Below are 19,670 nucleotides of genomic sequence, written 5' to 3'. Positions count from 1 at the left end.
ATACCGTTCAAGAATGAGTGTTTACCTGTCACTGTTTACACTGATGTACTCTAGACATTAGATCTTAATCATTCTTAACGTCTTTTTATAGAATGATCATTGTGTAAAAGGTTTAAAAATGAAGAGTAAATTCTAAGACAAATCATCACATTTAGCTGCGGGGTTCAGTGGAGCGCCAGGTTTGGTCAAAAAGTAACTTCCAGGTGACGTGTGATTTATTTGAATAAGAAATGAAGATAGCAAAAATGAAATAGAACAAATATCTGAATGGTAATGGAGCTATTTAATTAATCCTCTGTTTGTGTTGGACAAAGGCAACTGATAAACCCTGCACACATCTGAAAACATGAGTGAGAAAAAGGAACACATTTAACCTCACCTTTCTCCAGAGCACTGAGCAGATGCAGAGAGAGTCCAGCTCCGTCAGGATCAGTTTTCTCTCCAAAAAAAAGTCAAGTCGTGTCTGTAATGACCAAAAGTAGACAGAGAAGAGTCAGAAATGGAGCGTGTCCTCTTCCGTGGTCCACACTGAGTCCAGTCACTGGCTCCAGAGGTGAGCTGAGGTAAGTCTATGAATGACTTTAAACTCAATTTTGAGTCCTGTTTGGTCCACAGTGAGTTTTTAACCAAAACATTTGATGAAGATAAAGTCATTTGATGCCTCACAGTATGTTTGTTTCTCATAAAACGACAACTCAGATGAAATAATATACGATAATTTGCTAACGTTTTAAGCCTGACTTGTTACGGCATCTTGGCAAAGCTTGCAGTGGTCCATCCCTCCGCTGGGAATGGCCCTGATGCAGCGGTGTGGGCTGGCACTTCACCACATTTATCCTCACTGAATAACAAAAGAAGACGCTACAGAGCCCTTGGAGTGGCGCATATATAAAATGTATATAAAATACAAACATAAACACAGAAGAAAATTCCCTACACTGATTTCATTTTGCATAAAAACTGACCAGTGTTTAAGAGACTCGGGGTCACGAATCACGTTGTATCATTGCTGGGATGAAGGATGATCCAAGGAAAAACATCGAGCTATAAATTTTCCTCACAGCTTTACATTAGGGAGGAGTCGTGTTTTGGTGGAGCCGAAAAATAGTACGAGTGAGTGCACATTAAAAGTCCGGGTGTAACTAGATTAAACAGACACTATTTTACATTTATTTTAAACGTGACTTTAATCGTCTGAAACTATAAACACAGTTTTGCTAAAAATATTTTTAAATTAAAAATCTCCAAAACCGTGTCATTTTTAAAGAACTGACATCGTGTGATTTAACCTTCATTTTAACACAGAGAAATGGTTTATTAAATTCTGTGCTTTATTTTATTTCATATATTATTGAATAAATGTGGGCTACGTCATTTCCTCCGAAACGGGCTGAAGGTGCGTCTAAGCGCGTCTCCGTGATTCACCTGAACATGTGTTTTTCCGGCTGAAGGCTGAAGGCTGAAGGAAACGGCCGAAGTGCTAGCGTCACCTGACCGAGGACTGGCCGCGCGCTGGTCTCTGACAGAGTGGCGGTAAACGCGGGCATACATCGGATCCACGGAGGCGTTAAAAGCCGCGGTGTGAAAGGTGGCGATAAGAGGGCGCTGGTGTTGTGATGAACCAGAGAGAGAGTGATTAACTCACCTCACCGACAGAAGCGCCTCTCCTCGGCCGAGTGATGGAAACCACCAGAGCTCTCACAAACACCAGCCTTTATCTCACTCTTTAACCCAGATCACAGGCGGAGACTGGCTTTAAAATGGACAACTCAACACGACGGTTTACCAATATCCAGTCAAATACACATCGATCCGCACGTGTGTGGATCTTAAATGACAGGAGGATCAGTCCGTCAGGATCACAGTCTGAATCCTGTTGTTTCTGTTAGTTATTAGTTTTGTTGTAATTAAAAATGGTCCACGGTCAGTGTGTGTGTGTGTGTGTGTGTGTGTCTCGGCTGAACACCACGCCACGCTCTGATGTCATTAGTTTGTAAACGCGGTGTATTTCCTACTTCTCCTGGTTAGTTCCTGGATTGGTTCCCGAGCCTCGTCGCGGAGATGTCGGTCTGAAGGAGGTGCGCGGAGGGAAGCAGGGCACTTGTTGTGTTTAAACACACAAAGCGTGGTCAGTGAAGAGGAAAGGACGGGGTCAGCTTCCAGCGCAGAGGCCAGAGAACAGAGAGGATTGGGAAACAAAGCAAACACGGAAACATAATGAGATCTATTTTCTTTTCCTGCGTCGCAAAATAATAATAAAAAAGAGATATGAACAAACCTGTTGCAGGTTGCACCCCGTAAAAAATCTGTTTTATTTAAAACATATACATCTTCAATTCGCTCTCAGCTTCAGTGGTAGCGGCTCAGTGACTGTGGGCTCTGTGAAGTTTAATAAAGGAAACCAAGCGGCGACGCTATTTAAAGTGTTATATATTTGAAATGTAGAGGTGAAATCTCACGGATGGGAGTCCCACAGAAAGTCACAAGAAAATGCTTTTATACAGGGACTTTATTTTAATCAATGCACAAACACTATCTAAATCCAAATCAGCGGTGTTTATGAAGAGAGGGTGTAATTTATTAAGAGAATATAACTTCTAATATAATACTAAAATACTGGAGGTAAAAACAATAATGGAAATAACGTAAATATATTTATTTAAATGTGACTATGATACAGTTACAGTCCCCTCCCCAGTAACAGCTGAGTATGATTTATGACAGAGTCAGTCAACAAACCACGAAGCAGTCATTATTTTAGTGTGAAATTTTGCACTGGAATTAATAATTACACATCACAGGTTTATTGTTAAATATCTCGAGGCATTGTGGTTTATAGCCATTAAATATTACATGTTTGTATCATCTTTATATTGTGATTCAGCACACCGCGGGACTGGCGGGAGGTGTGTGTTGACTTGCCTTATCCACAACTCCCAGGGTATAATTAAAAAAATAGCCTACTGACTAACCGCTTAAATAATGAGAGACATGGCGGTGTGTGTGTGTGTGTGTGTGTGGTGGCTTTTCACCTGTGTGAAGAGGCGGGACACACGCTGAAGGCTGAAGCACTGCGGTATGAGAGGAATCCCAGCGTTCCCAAGGGTCATTCGAGCGCCCCCACCTGTTACCTGTGGAGAAAAGGTGTGCCTCCATCAAAGCGCTGCTCTTCACGTCAGTAACATAAACCCTGATATGTGCTCAGGTCCCAGTCTCACTTACAAACCCCTGCATCTCACTCTCTCACCCGCAGCTTCTGTTTCCAATCTGACACACACACACGGGCGGTCCACTCAGGTGTAACTCCATTCAGAACAAGAGTAACCGCTGCTGACACAGAGGACCAGGGTCGTGGGCTGTGACAACGTTCCGCAGGTGATAAATGTTTATTAAATGTGTCAGATATTTCCCTGTGTGCTACACAACTTCAGAAGTTTCTGAACTATGGCAGTCACCATATGTCACATGATGGACGCCATGCATCTCCATTTTGTTGTGGTTGGTTTGTTTAGACACAGTTTAAAAGACGAACTGTCGCGTCAAATATTCAGGACAACGGTCACCACAAATGATCAAAACAATTACATTTAATTACACCACAGATACATTCCGTTAAAAAACCATACTCTTCCATTTCCTCTTTAAAACTGCGCTTTAAATATTGTAAGGGTTTTTTTACTTCTGTTATTCTTCGTGTGGGAATGGAGAGAGAGAGAGAGAGAGAGAGAGAGAGAGAGAGAGAGAGAGAGTGAGAGTAGACCTTGAGTGTTTTGATGCTGCTGTTGTCTGCCGGTAGCTCGTTAGGCGCTGTGTGAGAGTTCCCTCAGCAGTTGATTAGTGTGTTCTTCAAATAAACAAAACGCAAGCAAGAAACCAGCTCCGTAAACGGAGAACAGGGAGATGTGGAGAGTTCTGCGGACAGTCTGAATGAAACAGTGAGAGGAGAGGAGTGGGGGCTGGTGGCTGTACATGTGACAGGGGGAAATATGAGGGACTTTGACAGGTCTTAAACGGTCTGGCGCCAATGCCTCAGTCTACTGGCTAAATATAGCAGGAGAGATGATGCAGAGGTTTGGGCAGAGATGGTGAAAAGATGGAAAGAAGAGGGCAACAATGTACAAGAAAGAAAATGAAGAAAAACGCCTTCAATAGGCGTTTAATAAGCGATACGAGCCTTGTGTTCACGTGACATTCGTCTGAAGGAGAAAACTGTAGGGTTTATATTTAATCCCAAAAAGACTGTTGAAGAATCAGACATTCACCTTCAGTGAAGGATCCACGAGTGTTTGTTTTAAACTGAAAAGAACTACAGTAACGAGCTGTATTTTTACTTTTTTTGCTTTTACTGCCCAAAGTCAGCTGAGCGGAGTGCGATAAGAAGCATGTTGCTGTTGATTTTGTTTTGATTTTCCAAGTGAGATAAACTCGCCTCTGCTAACGCACACTTACCGTGTGTTTTTGAATTGCACTTCAAATTGTTCACTTCACACATCAACATATACGTCACTGTGTCCATTTCTCCATGGCTCTCCCAACCTTTCCATAGAGCTACTCCAGCGGTGCTCGGTGCCCTCTGTTCCTCCTCCGCGGGGGTGTGCTGACTGACTGGACCCGTGTTGGTCGAATGGAGCTGCGGTGCATTTCCCGTGGAGCTCATTTAGGTGAGAGGAGTCGGTATTCAGCGTCTGAGGGTGATCTGCAGTGGGGCGCTGTGAGCGGTTCTGAAGCGCTGTTTGATAATGGCTCAGCGCTTGATTACATTCTTGTCGGTTTGGATGTGTGTCAGTGAGGATCTGGGCCCTAGGAAAAATAAATCGGACCTAATTGCTGGGACTCTGTTGACGTGATTAGTTCCTTAAGTATATACATGGAAAACCATTACCATCCCCATGTGTGCTTAATCTCTTTCCACTTCAGATCGCCCTCTGTCCAAGGTGAAGCCCGCAGATCAAACAGAGACTATTGATCCGACTCAGTCCGAGGCTCTGCAGGTAAAACCCTTCACCACACGACACTGCGTCTGCTCTTTAACGAGCAACCAGCCAAACCCTTCAACCTCGCTGAACTGGAGTTATCCCCTAGTCCGACACGAATACCGAAAACATTGTGCCGACGACACAGAAACGTTGTTCTAGCTGTAGCTTAGCTACGGTACAGTTTGACGATCTCCCTCGAGACTCCTGTAGGACTGAGGCGATCTTATGCGACTGAAACATTAATATTTCCTGCAGTGGATCTGAGCACAGTCCTGTCACTAATTAATTATGCATTACACCATTTACACAACAAGACTGTTTCACCTATGACCAAAAAAAGTGATCTTTATATTCCCTGAAGTCTCCAGGGATTTCCCGTTACAGTTACGCTGATGTTTATCTCAGATGTACACTCTGATAAATCCAGCTGTTTTGCTGTCATAGTTATTTCAGTTTTTTGTTTCTCAGCTGGATTTCATTTAAGTTCAATCAAATAAAACACAAACGCTGAACGTTTGCCAAACATTTCGTTTTTTTTTTAAAGGAAACGCTATTACCCCCAGAAACCACTCTTTTTGACGAGATAAGACCTGTTCCTTTGATCAAATATTAAGCAGGATCTGTTATCTTAACGACATACTTTATTCTAGTGTGGATATACATCACCGCTATATTTCACAGGGCGTTCATATTGTATAATGTTAATTTTAACACGCGGTGCTCTCTTCGTTTGTGATGAAAACATACTGCACCTCGCAACAGGTGAGACTCGAGACTTTTCCCAAGCTTTTAAAACTGTATAAACTATCACCTGTGCTTCGGTTTATTTTACACATTGTTCGTCATTAAACTACATTTAATTGCACTTTTTATTTATAAATGTGATACCTATCCTCTTCACTTTAGTAGCCTACCTTTAGCTAAAGTGTGTAACTTTGCTGTCTTTATTGTCACATTTTAAAGACCTACACACAAACGAATGCAATTGTGTAGATGAAAGTCAAAACGCCACAGCGTGTAGTTTATGAGCGTGTGAAGGAGTGCAGTAAGAGCGGCACAGTTAGGGTTAACGGGTAAAGTGACAGAAGTTTCTTATTGTGGTTCGCCTTCCGCCAGGAGCCCTGAAGATACTCCACAGTAAACACACAATGTCCCAGTGAAGAAATCCCCCCACACCGGCCTGCATTTCCAGCACACCACACACACACACCACACATACACACACACACGGGGTCCGAAGTACACGGTAAATATTTAGTAAAATCTCATCGCACTTTAGCGCTATTCTCTCTGAACAGTAACAAACCTCGTCTCACAGAAAGCGCTGATATATGAATTACCTGAGCTAGACCCTAGCGTGGGAACTACCTGACACACACACACACAACCATAACAAGCATGAAAGAAATCCCCATGAAAGAAATATCTTACCCCATATAAAACATTATTAGGAAATATAACTCATTCTGAGCACAGCCCAAAAGAACATAAGGAATTATTACTCCACCCGAGAAACACCCAACACATTACACACAAACCTGCACCGAGGAATGGTCTACAATTATAACTGTTTATGAGACATGTCTAAAAGGCTAAATCTGGAATGATCTCCTCACATAATACAACCCACAAAAATCCATATTAAGAGTCCTCTACGCCACCAACTCTCAGAAATAAAATGTTTAGGTCAGAAGTAGATTATTGGTGACTAAATGTACAGACAGAGTGTAAATGTACCTTTAAAGGTTCCACAGTGGTGTTAAAGTCCAGCTTTGTTCCTAAAGGTACATTACATTCACTTCCTCAGAAGGAGAGGTGAATATTTGTAATCTTTCAGTTTAGAACTGTGTCAAACAAAACAACATAGGGTTCTGGAGATGAAAACGGGGCGTATGAAATCAACACAATTTTAAAAGCTACAGTTATAATCGAATAATGTAAAATGATGTTCCCTAATTAAATGTATAAATATGTAGCCTTGAGGGTACCACCACAGTGAGAGTTTTATTCTGACAGTGTATAAAATATTTAATACATATAAAGCCTTGCCAAAAATGAAGAGTATAATATATAAGAAAAATAAACATTTTATCAGAAATTGTAATTAATTTTTAGGAATATAAAAAAAATAAAACATGGATTTTTTTAATACATATGAGAAATATCAGACACAAATCACGGGGATTAATCCTACTGTGCACAAAATAAACAACAACAAATTCCTGAGAATTATCACTCCGTATAAGACATATTTAACGTATATAAACAATATGAGAAATACTGAGTTTATTCACAGCGGGGCAGTGAACGAGGCATGTGAGCAACAACTGACACACACACAGCTCATAAAGAAATGTTATCTCCGTTATGACAAACACCTAACCGCGTATCTATCAGGAGTTAGAGCCGGGTGACACTGCTTGTTTTTCTTATCTAAGCGGCATATTTCCTTTAAGAAGGGGACAGGAGCAGGGACTCACCCGGCTGGTCTTCACGCTGCTCTTCATCTCCGAGTCCTGCAGGATCTGTGCTGCTGCTCTGAGGAGGAGTCATGCACGAACTGCCCGTTTAAACACACGGGAGGGTTTGATCGTCTGTGCGAGCTTTATTAAAGATTAAGTCGGTTATTTGTGGACTCGACAGGTCCAGTCTGCCCTGAATGGAGCGGTGTAACAGTAAGTGCGGGGCTCTAACTGGGTGTTTAAGCGGAAACGGCGAGGGAAAGGTTTCTTGTGTTTGTAAACAACCCTCGTGTCCGAGAGAAAGGCGAAATAAAGCGGAGCGACACGAGAGCGGGTGTTCTTTCGAGGCAGTGGCTGGTGTGGGTGTGTGTGTGTGTGTGTGTGTGTGAGGTGGACTAACAGAGCTACAGAGCTGCTGTGAGCCCACTGAAAGGATTAAATGTGTGAAGGCGCGCTGCTTCTCTTCACCGCTGCTGTGAGCGGCGTGCAGCGACTGTTTTCGGATGTGACGGCTCGAGGCTCCGGCGGCGCTGGGCAAGCGGCTGCGCCGCGCGCCTACGCCGCCTTCAGCAGCCCTCCGCTCGGGGGTGGGAGCTCCTGGAGCCGCGCTGTCATTGGTTAATATTTTATTCTGTTGACATGTTTTCTTACTGCTAATGCTTCCGACACCTTTCCCGTCCGCCCCCCTCCCTCCCTCCCCCTTCATCCCACCCCTCCCTCCTCCCTCTCTTTTCTCGGGCCTGGCCAGAGCTGTCAAAACCACGCCTATAGAGAGCCACAATTGGTCCAGAAAGCGTAAAATCAGCAATCAAGGGGGCTTGGTTCATTAGTGCTGGGAGCCCAAGCAGTAAGGACGTGGGACAGAGTCACTGGATTTGTTGGCTTTGCGAGCTCCAACTCGAATGGGCATCAGCGTCGGAAAGAACAGTCATCTTGGTCAGTTTCTTCGACTTTTTTTTTTTTTACAAGGAGGACGGCTACTGGGAGATCCCCCAAAAATCTTGTCCGAAATCGTCGCAGCGTTCATTCACTTTGACTGGTATTATCCGGAGTGTCCGCGGAGGCTGAAACGCTGACCCCCTCCCTTCCCCTGCTTTCCTCCTGTCTCTTATTCTACTTCTTCTCTCTTCTATTCGCTTTTTTGTTCGTTTTTCCCACGTAAGCCGTCGTCTTTTTTCCACGCACTGCGCTCGAAAATAGCGCAAGTCTACCTCAGAGAGACGACGGCACAGCGCTGCCTCTGGAATACGGGAGAGGACAGAGACACCGCGCAGACCTGAGCACCACCACCACCACTGCTGCTGTTCCATTTCGAGTTTTGGATGCACCGATGAGAGATCCAGTCTTTTCGGGCACTGCCATGGCTTACCACCCTTTCCACGCTCACCGGCCCACAGACTTCCCCATGTCCGCGTTCCTGGCGGCCGCGCAGCCCTCCTTCTTCCCCGCTCTGGCTCTGCCCCCCGGCGCGCTCTCCAAGCCCATCCCCGAGCACGCGCTAACAGGGGCCGCGGAGCCGGGGCTCCATCCCGCGCTAAGCCACCACCAGGCCGCACATCTCCGTAGCCTCAAGAGCCTCGAGCCCGAGGAAGAAGTGGAAGACGACCCCAAAGTCACACTGGAAGCCAAGGATCTATGGGACCAGTTCCACAAACTGGGAACAGAAATGGTCATCACGAAATCTGGAAGGTAAATGCGTTGACTTTAATGTAATGTAGCCTAAAAAGATGTGGCTGAGGAAAACGAACAGAAATGTTGCACATAAACGCTGCTTTAGGGCATATATAACACGGGAGGGTTGACAGTAATCAATTTGTGTTGATTCTCTACTGAACACGTTGAACACCTCTGGTCAAATCATATATTTTCATTGTCTTTCCTTTGTTAGATTTTTAATACAACATTTTGAATCATCACTTCTACAAGTATGGGAAGGGGGGAAAAATAAAATAAAATTTAAGAGTAAGAGTATATATATATATATATAAGAGTAATGACTAAAATATTAGTTGTAAAATAATAAAATAATTTGGACGTATACCTTTGCAATACCGCAACCCTCTTTACTTTCAGCGAGCGTTTCTTTTGTTTAGGCCCAATAATAGTTCACTATTTTAACCCGAATTTGCCAGTTTGTGTCAGGCCTGGGGAGCGAGTAAGAAAATTGAGAATACAAACACAGTGCGCACACTAGTGCTGAAGCAAAATATGACCTCGCAACATAAATGAAAACAACAGCGTCAAGAATCACTATTGAAGAAAGATCTTTTAGAGGGTTTAGTGCCTGTGTAAATAGCCTACATACTAAACCTGCTTCAGTTCTCCCCGAGAAGAAAAACCTGCTCCTATAGAGTCCTGGATTAGAAAAAACATTAGCTTCTTTTTTTTTTAAAGAACATACAAGCTGACATTTCATTTGTGTACTATTTCTACTATAATTGTCTGGTCATTAATTAAATTGTCATCTATTAAAATATAGACCCATAATAGTATTTAACGTTCTTATTTCGTTAAAAATATTCCGGAAAACAAAATATTTACACAGATGTACTGCTAATAGCAATATAAACACCTGCCCATTTTAAATGGTCAGTTTTCCTGCTTCAGTGTTGTTGTATTGTACGGGGAATTGTTTTGGTCAGGTTAATGCAATCGAATGTGTCAATATAAAATGCGTTTTTAATGTACGGTAATTTACGTTTGTCCTTGTCCTCCACAGGAGAATGTTTCCTCCTTTTAAAGTCCGAATAAACGGTCTGGATAAAAAAGCCAAGTATATTTTATTAATGGACATCGTGGCTGCGGACGACTGTCGCTATAAGTTCCACAACTCGCGCTGGATGGTGGCGGGGAAGGCGGACCCAGAGATGCCGAAGCGCATGTACATCCACCCAGACAGCCCCGCCACCGGAGAACAGTGGATGGCCAAACCTGTCGCCTTCCATAAACTCAAGCTGACCAACAACATTTCGGACAAGCACGGATTTGTAAGTAGTCTGTTACTACACGCTATAAAAGGCCCTCCATTAAACAGAGGCTTAAATGTTTGTGGTTTTAGGAGATTGACATACATTTTGCAAATTGCTTTGTAAAGTTATCTGCGGAAAATATAAATTGATTCCTCAAGTTGTAAAATACAGTCGTATGGAGACGATCGAAGAGCTCTGCCCAAACGACACGTTCTGTTAATTTAGTTAAAAAGCTAACATTTCAAACTTAATACAATGGCTGCTAAATGTACAGTAAAATGTGAATGTATCAGCTCGGTTAAACATACGAACCCTAAACCAAACATCCGCGTATAACAATAAAGAAAAAAAAGCCAAAACATTTGCACATACCGTATTTTATTGTTTTTAGTGTGTATTTGTGTTTTTTCTTTCTTTTTTGCCCATTTTAAATGTACCGTAATTTAAAGTAAAATGTGAAGCCTTTGGAGAATGTATAGCTAAGAAAAGAATGTAATCTGAGGACGGGCGCCTAACTTTTAGGATCTGTTCACAGTGTCAGGGTTGAAGTCTAATATCTTAATTGTAAAACTATTTTTTGAACAGACAGAAGCGGACTATTGTAGTCACTTGGTGTAGTGAAAACTGAAGGTTATTTTGGGGTTATGGAATGTAAATATCCCATCGTGAGTTGTTTCTTGGACTCTGTTGTAAAATCCGGGCAACGGCAAAGAGCGCCGTGATGCTGTGGCGGAGAAATGTGACAGCAATCAGGTCAAAAGAGTGGGACAGTTCTTGAAGCGCATGAATGGACCTGGCCCTTGAAGTCTAAGAAACAAACAGCGTTCAGACGTACTGCCTCCACTTAACTGAAGGCACTAGTTTTCCAAAAACCAAGGTAGAATAATTTCATGAATAGGATGTTGAGGATGCACAAACTGAACGCACGCTTGCGCTCGTAACGTTCGTCCTCTGATGTATACAACAGGTTAAATGCTCGCAACATTAATTTAATATCCGTGAATTCAAATCTTCAGAACCCTGTCTTTACTGCAGCCAAAGTGCCCTGTTTCAGACACCTTTAAGCTGTTCCTCCGTGTTTAGGCTTGCACCGCTTAAGCCTTTCTGCTTTATTCTAATGGTTCCATAGGCCCAATGTCATGTGACCCTATAACCAATAACAGTCTAATAGGCATGTATTAGGACACAACTGTTGTGGTAATTAGACCAGTTATTTGTTTTAAACTCTCGGTTTAAATAACACATTTTTATTGGAATTTAGTGAATATTTTCCCTTCTCCAACACTCTCCTTTTCTGTATCTTCTCAGACTATACTGAACTCCATGCATAAATACCAGCCTCGGTTCCATATTGTGAGGGCCAACGATATTCTGAAGCTTCCCTACAGCACTTTCAGGACATATGTGTTTCCCGAGACTGAATTCATTGCTGTCACTGCCTATCAAAATGACAAGGTATGTAGACCCATATTCGCCTTTAACGGGAACCACTTATTGCCAATGACAAGGTTTGTCAGGTTGATGCTAAGCTAAACAAGACTGTGAGCAAGCGTTTCTTTTGGAGATTTTTGTCCCCTTTGGATTTACCGTGCTATAGAGCAGCTCTTGTGGCGAATACCTGCTCTTTTCTAGACATGCATTTAATGGTCATATGTCTAACTGAAAGCAGGGCTGCTTTTTGATTACAACTATTTGCAGTCTACTTTATTTTTGTTATTTATATTAACTACCAATAACACGTTAGCTCTTACATCTTGTAAAAATGGTATCCAAAAACTTACTTAATGCTGTCTCAAGAATCTAAATTGGTTGTATTCTATACAGATGAATAATATTTGTTTCATTCAAAGACATGGCTGATGTTTTTTTTTAACCACGTTACGTTTTTTTAATTAACTGACGGAATATTTTAGTATAGGCATTACTTTGTTTTTGTCTGTATTTAAAGACTGTTCGTGTGTATTTTGACCGTTTGCATGTATAAAACCCTCTCCTATAGGCCGTTGCTCACATTAATTGGGTTCCGGGTCTGAGGGGCCTGCTGGGCTTGTTGCTATCGTAAACTTTATGGCATAGAGTCACGATCGATTAGCACGGCCTTAGGGCCCACACCTCCAGCTCCTGGAATCAAAGCCCCTCAGTCTACCGTAGTAAAGACCAACTCACAACGACTATTCCAGAGCCTTTACGGAGCTTAGCCTAATTTAAGGCACCCATCAGTCGACTAAAATCCTTATCTAAACAGTTATCACCTTTCCCCTCCGGTTGTTTATTAAATATTGATGGCGTTATTATTTGTCTCTCGCTATTGGTTGTTTTACGCCTTGTGCACGAGTCCACTCTGTGACAAATGGAAGATATTTACACGAGAAATGTTCTCTCGAGAGTTGTTAATATGCCCTTATCCTTCATTAAATATCCTTTAATAATTCAAATGCCATCGAGACATTGTTTTAACGCAATTTGGAGCAGTCGGCTAGGTGGATAATTAAATAATCTAGATTTTCTGCAAGGAAAGCAAAAATGTAAAACAACAACAATGATGATAATAATAATAATAAATATTTTTATCTTCAGATTACACAGCTGAAAATCGATAATAATCCCTTTGCCAAAGGCTTCAGAGACACGGGCAATGGAAGAAGAGAGAAAAGGTAGGTCTAAATACTAACCCCCCCCCCCCCCCCCCCCGGAAAAAATATATTAATAAAAATACAAAAAATGACCTTTTCGCCTCTAGTCACGTTTTATTTGTGGTTATTGTAATTTCTGTGTGGTGTGTGTTCTCCAGGAAACAGCTATCTCTGCCCTCATTACACATGTATGAAGTGGGTCAGTGTAAGGTGGACCGGGACGGTGCAGACTCTGATGCCTCTTCTGGAGAACCCGCCAGCGGCAGGGAAACTGCCCACTCCCCCATCAGAGCAGCGACCAGTCCTCTCACGTTCAACCGAAACAGAGGTAATCTTACTAATCCCACCTTCGTATGAACACTTACACTGAATAAGAAACACAACATACTCAAATCACGAAAGGACTGCTGTGGTTTCCAGTCTCTGATAACGGTTAACAAACCCTCTAGTCTCATTTGTTTCATATAAAAGGGTGAAAAATTACATTTCGTAATTAGCTGAATTAGCATGCTGCTACGTGAACTTTAGGTTTAAAGATGGCTGAACAACACAAATCCACATTTAGACTCAATCTATGGCTTCATTTTTACAGCTCAATTTAAAGACTTACTATAAACTATTAAGCTATTAATCCGCACATAACAAGCTGACTATTCAAGCACAGACTGAATACTAATTTTATCAGTCAGCTATTCTTTTTTTGAATATATTTGTCAGTGACATTCCAAAAAATAAATAAATAAGGTTTATTTTGAAATTACATTAAAAAAAAAAGCTTACTTCCTATAAGAACCCATCAGCAGACTGTTTTTTACAGGACCATGTTTGTAAATAAGAAGTGTAAGTGTGAGAAGCCTTTACACATAATTTACATTTCTGATTTTAGTTCTTTCATGGAATCCCTGAGAAATCCTGTGTAGCCCCTTTTTATTTCAAAATGAAATAAAACTATTTGAATATAATGAAGTACATACTTTGAATAAAGCAATACTTAATTATCTATGCCATGTTTACTGATTACTATGTTTGTTTGATGGTTAATTTTGTTAATATTATTAAAGTAATTGTTTGGTAATTAATTATTGCAATTTCATGAACATAATCTATTTTCTCCTTCTCATAGATGACAAAACTTGCACTGACAGCGAGCAAGAAACAGACCATCAAGAAGACCGGTGTGGGGGATCAAGCAGTCCTGTGCCCAAGCCCCCTTCTCCCTTCAGCCCACGGTGCGAGGAGCGGCCAAGAGAGAGGTCCAGTCTGGAAAAGAAAGAGGACTACTCGAACTCCAGAAAGACCAGTGAGTCCATATTCAGCGTGGGCAACCTAGACAAAGACAAAGTGGAGCACAAACACAGGAAAGACTCTGAATCATCCAAGAAGGACTCAGACAGTGGAGGTCTGAGTGCGAGTAAAGAGAGCTTCTCCCCGCTCATGGTGCAGACTGAGAGTCCCTCACATTTCGGGGCAGGACACCTGCAGAGCCTGGCGCTCTCAGGCCTGCACAGTCAACAGTTTTTTAACCCTCTGAGCACCGGACAGCCCCTACTCTTCCATCCTGGACAGTTTGCCATGGCGCCGGGGACATTTTCAGCCATGGGCATGGGACATCTGCTAGCTTCAGTATCAGGAACAAGTGGTCTGGAGAATGGCAGTGTTGCAGCACAGGGAGCTGGAGCTACTCCCAGCCCCTTCCCTTTTCACCTGTCCCAGCACATGCTGGCCTCTCAGGTAAGGCGCTCTCTTATTCAAAACCTCATTTTTTAGAATTAGTAGACTAGCGTGCTAAGCTGTGATTATAGCAGTCTGCTAATGCACACACAGGGGGAAAAAAAGGTGTTACACAGTCAGTGGGCCATTTCCCCTCAGGTCACTAGAGTACAACCTTAGATTCCAGCTATATAACTCAATACGCAGTTTCTAGTTATTTATATATTATGTTGCAAAAAGGTACAAAAACGCCCACAGGAAAGTGTATGTAACTTACATTTAAAACTTACGACTGGGGTCACAGTGGACCTTCAGGCTGTTGTTTGTACCTTGTACAAAAATGTACCTGTTCAGTGCCCTTTGATTAAACAATATTGTAGTAGGTAGGGTGCAGCCATGTTCAGAGTGTGTGGATAACATAAACTGGGGTTGTCAAACAGAATTAGATGCTGGTAATAGTGTCTTTATGACTGTGTGGAGACAGCTCCAAGACAGAACAGGCTCACCCTGTAGGCTCTGCTGTAATAGCCACTGGCACACCGTCTCAAAAAAATAACTAAATTAAAACGTGGGATAATTTTAGGGCCATTAGGTACAAATAGTGTAATTACACACTAAAAGATACAACATGGTGCTTATGGTTATGCTGTGTATCTTAAACATGTTCTAAAGATGCGCTAGATATGTGTACCCAGGGTACAGATGTACTTTGTATGTGTTCCTCTTTATAACTAAACTACTTTAGATTTATTAATTAAATTTAAAAGTAAAGAGTCAAAAAAGAGTGCCAGTGGGATATGACACAAATATATCTTCCCCCACACCATCACAGTGACAGAATATTTACTATGGAAGTTGGTTTGTTCTGGGAGCGTATGCTACTGTTGTAATGTCCTGTTGGGTTTTTACTAAGATGGCTGAATTATACTCATAAATGACCTCAACTTTATCAGTGCATTCTTTTACTCTCGGATATTAACCCATATCTCTCTTTTCAGGGCATTCCTATGCCACCATTTGGTGGACTCTTCCCCTACCCTTACACGTATATGGCTGCTGCGGCTGCTGCAGCCTCCGCTCTGCCGGCCAGCTCTTCTGCATCCTCTCTGTCCAGGAATCCGTTTCTGAGTGGCTCACGGCCACGCCTGCGCTTCAGCCCTTACCAGCTGCCCGTGTCCATCCCTCCAAGCACAAACCTGCTCACCACGGGCCTGCCGGGTGGCCTCAACCCCTCATCCGATTCCTCCAAGTCTGGGAGCAGGGAGGCCAGTCCAGTGCCTGATCAGCAGCCCAGCCACAAGAGCAGCTCCAGCCAGAGGAACAGCTCTCCTAAAACTCCACTGAAGGAGCCCATCAACGAGCTGCAAAACATCCAGAGACTCGTGAGTGGCCTGGAGAGCCAAAGAGAGACGTCCCCAACCAGAGATTCACCCAAATGAACAAAAAAAAGTCCCCAAACCTATCCAGGGCATGACTTGAATCACCAGAGGATGTCCTCAAGCCATTCTTTGATGGATGTTCATGTACTTTTTTTTTTTTTTTTTTTTTTTTAATAACGCATGGATGACAGCAGTGGCAATAGCAACCAGGGGTCAGCAAGAAAAAAGAAACATTTAAAGAAACCCAAAACTACATTTGTGTGCAAAAGTTTGGCTGCCCCAGGTCAAACTACGTTTGGTTGATTTTCAGAGAGAACACCTTTTCTACAGAGAACACACTTCTGAAGAGTGTAAGTCTTACCCGATCAATGTAATATATTGGTGGAAAAGAATAACATAAAATACAACCTTTGAAGAAGGTTCTTTTTACTTTATTTATTTTTTTTATTTTATTTTATGTTTGGTTTTAAAACGAACAGGAACTCTGCAGTTATATCAGCAGAAGTGTGTTCTCTGTAGAGAAAGTGTGTGAATATGTAATTTGACTAAATGTGTTCTAAATTTGCATAAACTTTAGCCGTTGAGGAAGAAAAGAACTGTGATGCTTACTTGTGGTGGGAAACTTGAAGACAGCTGATGCGAAGACAATCTCCAGTAGCCCCCATCCTGACTGATTCCATGCAAATCTGGCTGACAACCTCAACAATCCCTGATAGCATAAAAAAAGCAGGAATGCATTTTTTTCAGAAAGGCATTAGAAGCTGAACATTACCCTGGGGCTGGCCACAGAACAGAGAAGGTTGAGATGACACGTGTAAACTCTAAAATCAGCCAAGCTACACCACCCACCCACCCCCCAAAAAAAGATACAAATTAATAAATTAATTAATAAATTAGAAAATGTATTAGAAAAGGGACTGAAATATGGTAGTGGACCGTGTGTGAGATCCAACGGAGAGTTGTAGGCTACGTGAACTATTTAATGTAATTAAAAGAAAAGTAATTCTGTACATAAGCTATAAGGATCCAAGAATATGCAAATTGGTATTAATTTATTCAAAGCTGTACATTTTCGTGTACATAATATTTAGAGTTTAAATCATTGCTTTTTTTGGTCATTTTACATGAACGTATATTGTAAATGGAAGCTACTTAATAGCGCTTGTTTGGGTTGAACAGATATTGCTATCTGTGATGCATATTGCTGTTTATTCTGCCTGTGACTCGTTATGGACTCGTGTGTGGAGAACCCTGAATGAGGAGAACTCTGAAAGAGAAAAACGCTGTGAGCCTCGGAGCTCGGACTTTAACACGGCGACCCTCAGGTCCTTTTTCTCCAGAACAGGAGACTGAGAGAAAGAGCGAGAGACGTTTCTCCTCCTCATTTTCCGCTAAAGAGACTGAATCCCCCCGGTTCACAGGAACTTGTCTCGAGCTCAGTGTATGAACGTGTCGCATTTGCTGGTTGTCTGGATTATTATTATTTTTTTGTTGGATTCTCTCACAGTTTCAATAAAATGTGTTGAAGTAATCCCTTTGTTGCTGTAGTGGCGTTGTTTTGCTGTAGGTCCGCTTTTGGCTGCTAAACACTGGCAAAATAATCCACATATATATATAATATATATTTTTTAAAGAAACCACGGTTCCTTTTATTACAATATAAAGCAGAGAAATGTCTTCAGACAAAATAAAGGCCATGGAGTGACTTTCAAAACAGATTAACTAGCAGTAAACTGAGAATAACTTTAGAGAAACCAAAATCTCACACTATCTCGCTACGTAAAACAGATACATGTGAAACTGCTCCCAGGCCTTTACTTAAAAATCATAATAGCTCCTTATAACGAATAAACCGTGTTTTTATAAGCAGGCTACATGAGCTACACGCCTTCTCAGAATGCTCTGTGGCCTGTGCTCAGTCTACCGGTCTGCTCCAGTTCAGTCGTCCGTTAATAACAACACACAGCCTGGAGCGCCCTCTGTCGACCACAGCGGTCACTCTCTCAGTGCAGTCAAAATAAGAGCACACGACAGCGCAAAGTTGTCAAATATAGGTGTTACACTATTTCACACAACATTCGGAAACACCTGAACAATGAAACATAAACCGTCCGTTAACTCGGAGATAAATGTGCCTCCAATTTAAAGCAGGATACTCGCTGAAGTTAAAAAAACAAAGGTCACTTCTGTTTGAGAAGTGTGACACGTCATCGGAATTTCTTCATTTTATTTATTAATACATTTCACATGGACCATTTTTGATAAAAAATATTATAAAATATAATGCACTTTAGAATTTAGTGAACACAATTCATGTTAAATTTTTTCCGTTTTTTTAACAAAAATGCCAAACCACTGAATATTTAAATGTAATCTAAGTATAATAATAATAATAATAATAATAATAATAATAATAATGATAATAATAATACTAATAATAATAATTCGCTTCCCATTTAATTGCATGAGATTTTCACTCTGAATTATGCTGTGCAGTTAATAACTGATTTAAAATGTTATTTATCTGTATTTTCTCAGGAAGCTCTAACAGAGAAAAAAACATCGGACAAACGCTTGAATAAAAGATCGGCTGCAATTTGTTGTAAGAAGTAAAAATGGCTACTTTGCTTATTTGTTTTAATGAAGAAACATTTTAAACTAATGAAACAACATTTGGCAACTAATAACACAGCAGAGAGAGAGAGAGAGAGAGAGCAAGTTAAGTGTAAATTGTTTTCCATAGTTTTGCGAATTTTGCAATTGCGAAAAGAAAACCTGAATGGAAAATGAACTGATAAAGGGTTAATTGGCGCTGTTCTCTATGGGCTGATGGTCAGCAGACAGGTCTTTGTCCAGCCCACGGCGCCTGTCGCCTGCTGCCGGACACTGTGTGGTGAGACCCTCAGCTCCTAATTACACAGGCCCCTCTGTGTCCCCGCTCCTCTCCCCCCACCAGTGACCACTAACCCCCGCGTTTATTAACGGGCCATTGTTAAACACTGTTATCTTCAATTAACAGAGCGGCCAACTCGACCTTACGATTTGTCCAAACTAATCAGTCAATGAGCGATCAATAGAGTTCAGTAAAGAGGAGAGAGACAGGGAAGGAGGGAGGTAGAGGCCTAAAGGTGGACTAGACTAGACCTCGAGGTTAAAGCAGGACCAGAGAAGTACACTTACACTGAAAAAATAGACATACGTTAGCATAGCCTTACGCCGAAAAGACTACACATACGTTAGCATAGTCTCTCTCTCTCTCTCCAACTGAAAAAGCGGCTACTGAACTGTAGCAAGACTAAGTTTCGCTCCTCTATTCTTGTCTTTTGCACAGAATGCAAAGAAAAATTATATTTTTGGTGCACTCTCTCTAGCCATCAACCTGTTCTGCGTAGAATGGACTACAACAGGGAAAATACCAAACAATAAAACACCATCATTTGCCCTCCCCCTCTCTCAATCTGTCCTGTAGTGAAAACTGAATAAGCATTCATAAAGTGTGCTTTCTCACAGTACTGCTCTCAGTTCTTTATCTGTGAGTGGC

The 19,670-nt window shown here is 41.8% G+C and overlaps 1 protein-coding gene and 1 long non-coding RNA gene across 2 annotated transcripts; one reads left to right on the top strand and one right to left on the bottom strand.

The window, feature by feature from the left end:
* Positions 1 to 9: 9 nt before the first annotated feature.
* Positions 10 to 7,912, bottom strand: LOC136707303 (uncharacterized). The gene is made up of 3 exons (XR_010804208.1): positions 7,457 to 7,912; positions 3,033 to 3,131; positions 10 to 463 (listed from the first exon to the last, which is right to left on the bottom strand). It is a non-coding gene; the product is annotated as an uncharacterized lncRNA (long non-coding RNA).
* A 367-nt stretch (positions 7,913 to 8,279) lies between these two features.
* On the top strand, positions 8,280 to 17,651 carry tbx2b (T-box transcription factor 2b). The gene is made up of 7 exons (XM_066664459.1): positions 8,280 to 9,127; positions 10,158 to 10,425; positions 11,716 to 11,862; positions 12,985 to 13,061; positions 13,199 to 13,368; positions 14,164 to 14,771; positions 15,749 to 17,651. The coding sequence occupies exons 1-7, from the start codon at positions 8,769 to 8,771 to the stop codon at positions 16,187 to 16,189; spliced, it is 2,070 nt and encodes a 689-aa protein (XP_066520556.1). The 5' UTR covers positions 8,280 to 8,768; the 3' UTR covers positions 16,190 to 17,651.
* The last annotated feature ends 2,019 nt before the right edge of the window (positions 17,652 to 19,670 follow it).

The sequence above is a fragment of the Hoplias malabaricus genome, chromosome 1 (genome assembly GCF_029633855.1).
Source record: "Hoplias malabaricus isolate fHopMal1 chromosome 1, fHopMal1.hap1, whole genome shotgun sequence".
Taxonomy (NCBI): Eukaryota; Metazoa; Chordata; class Actinopteri; order Characiformes; family Erythrinidae; genus Hoplias; species Hoplias malabaricus.
This window is presented reverse-complemented; position numbering and strand designations above follow the sequence as displayed.

Excerpts from the sequence above, each read along its gene's own strand:
- tbx2b (XM_066664459.1), top strand. The coding sequence starts at position 8,769 with ATGAGAGATCCAGTCTTTTCGGGCACTGCCATGGCTTACCACCCTTTC. Across the intron at positions 10,426-11,715 it reads TTTCGGACAAGCACGGATTT|ACTATACTGAACTCCATGCA; the intron begins GTAAGTAGTCTG and ends GTATCTTCTCAG. Across the intron at positions 13,369-14,163 it reads CACGTTCAACCGAAACAGAG|ATGACAAAACTTGCACTGAC; the intron begins GTAATCTTACTA and ends TCCTTCTCATAG.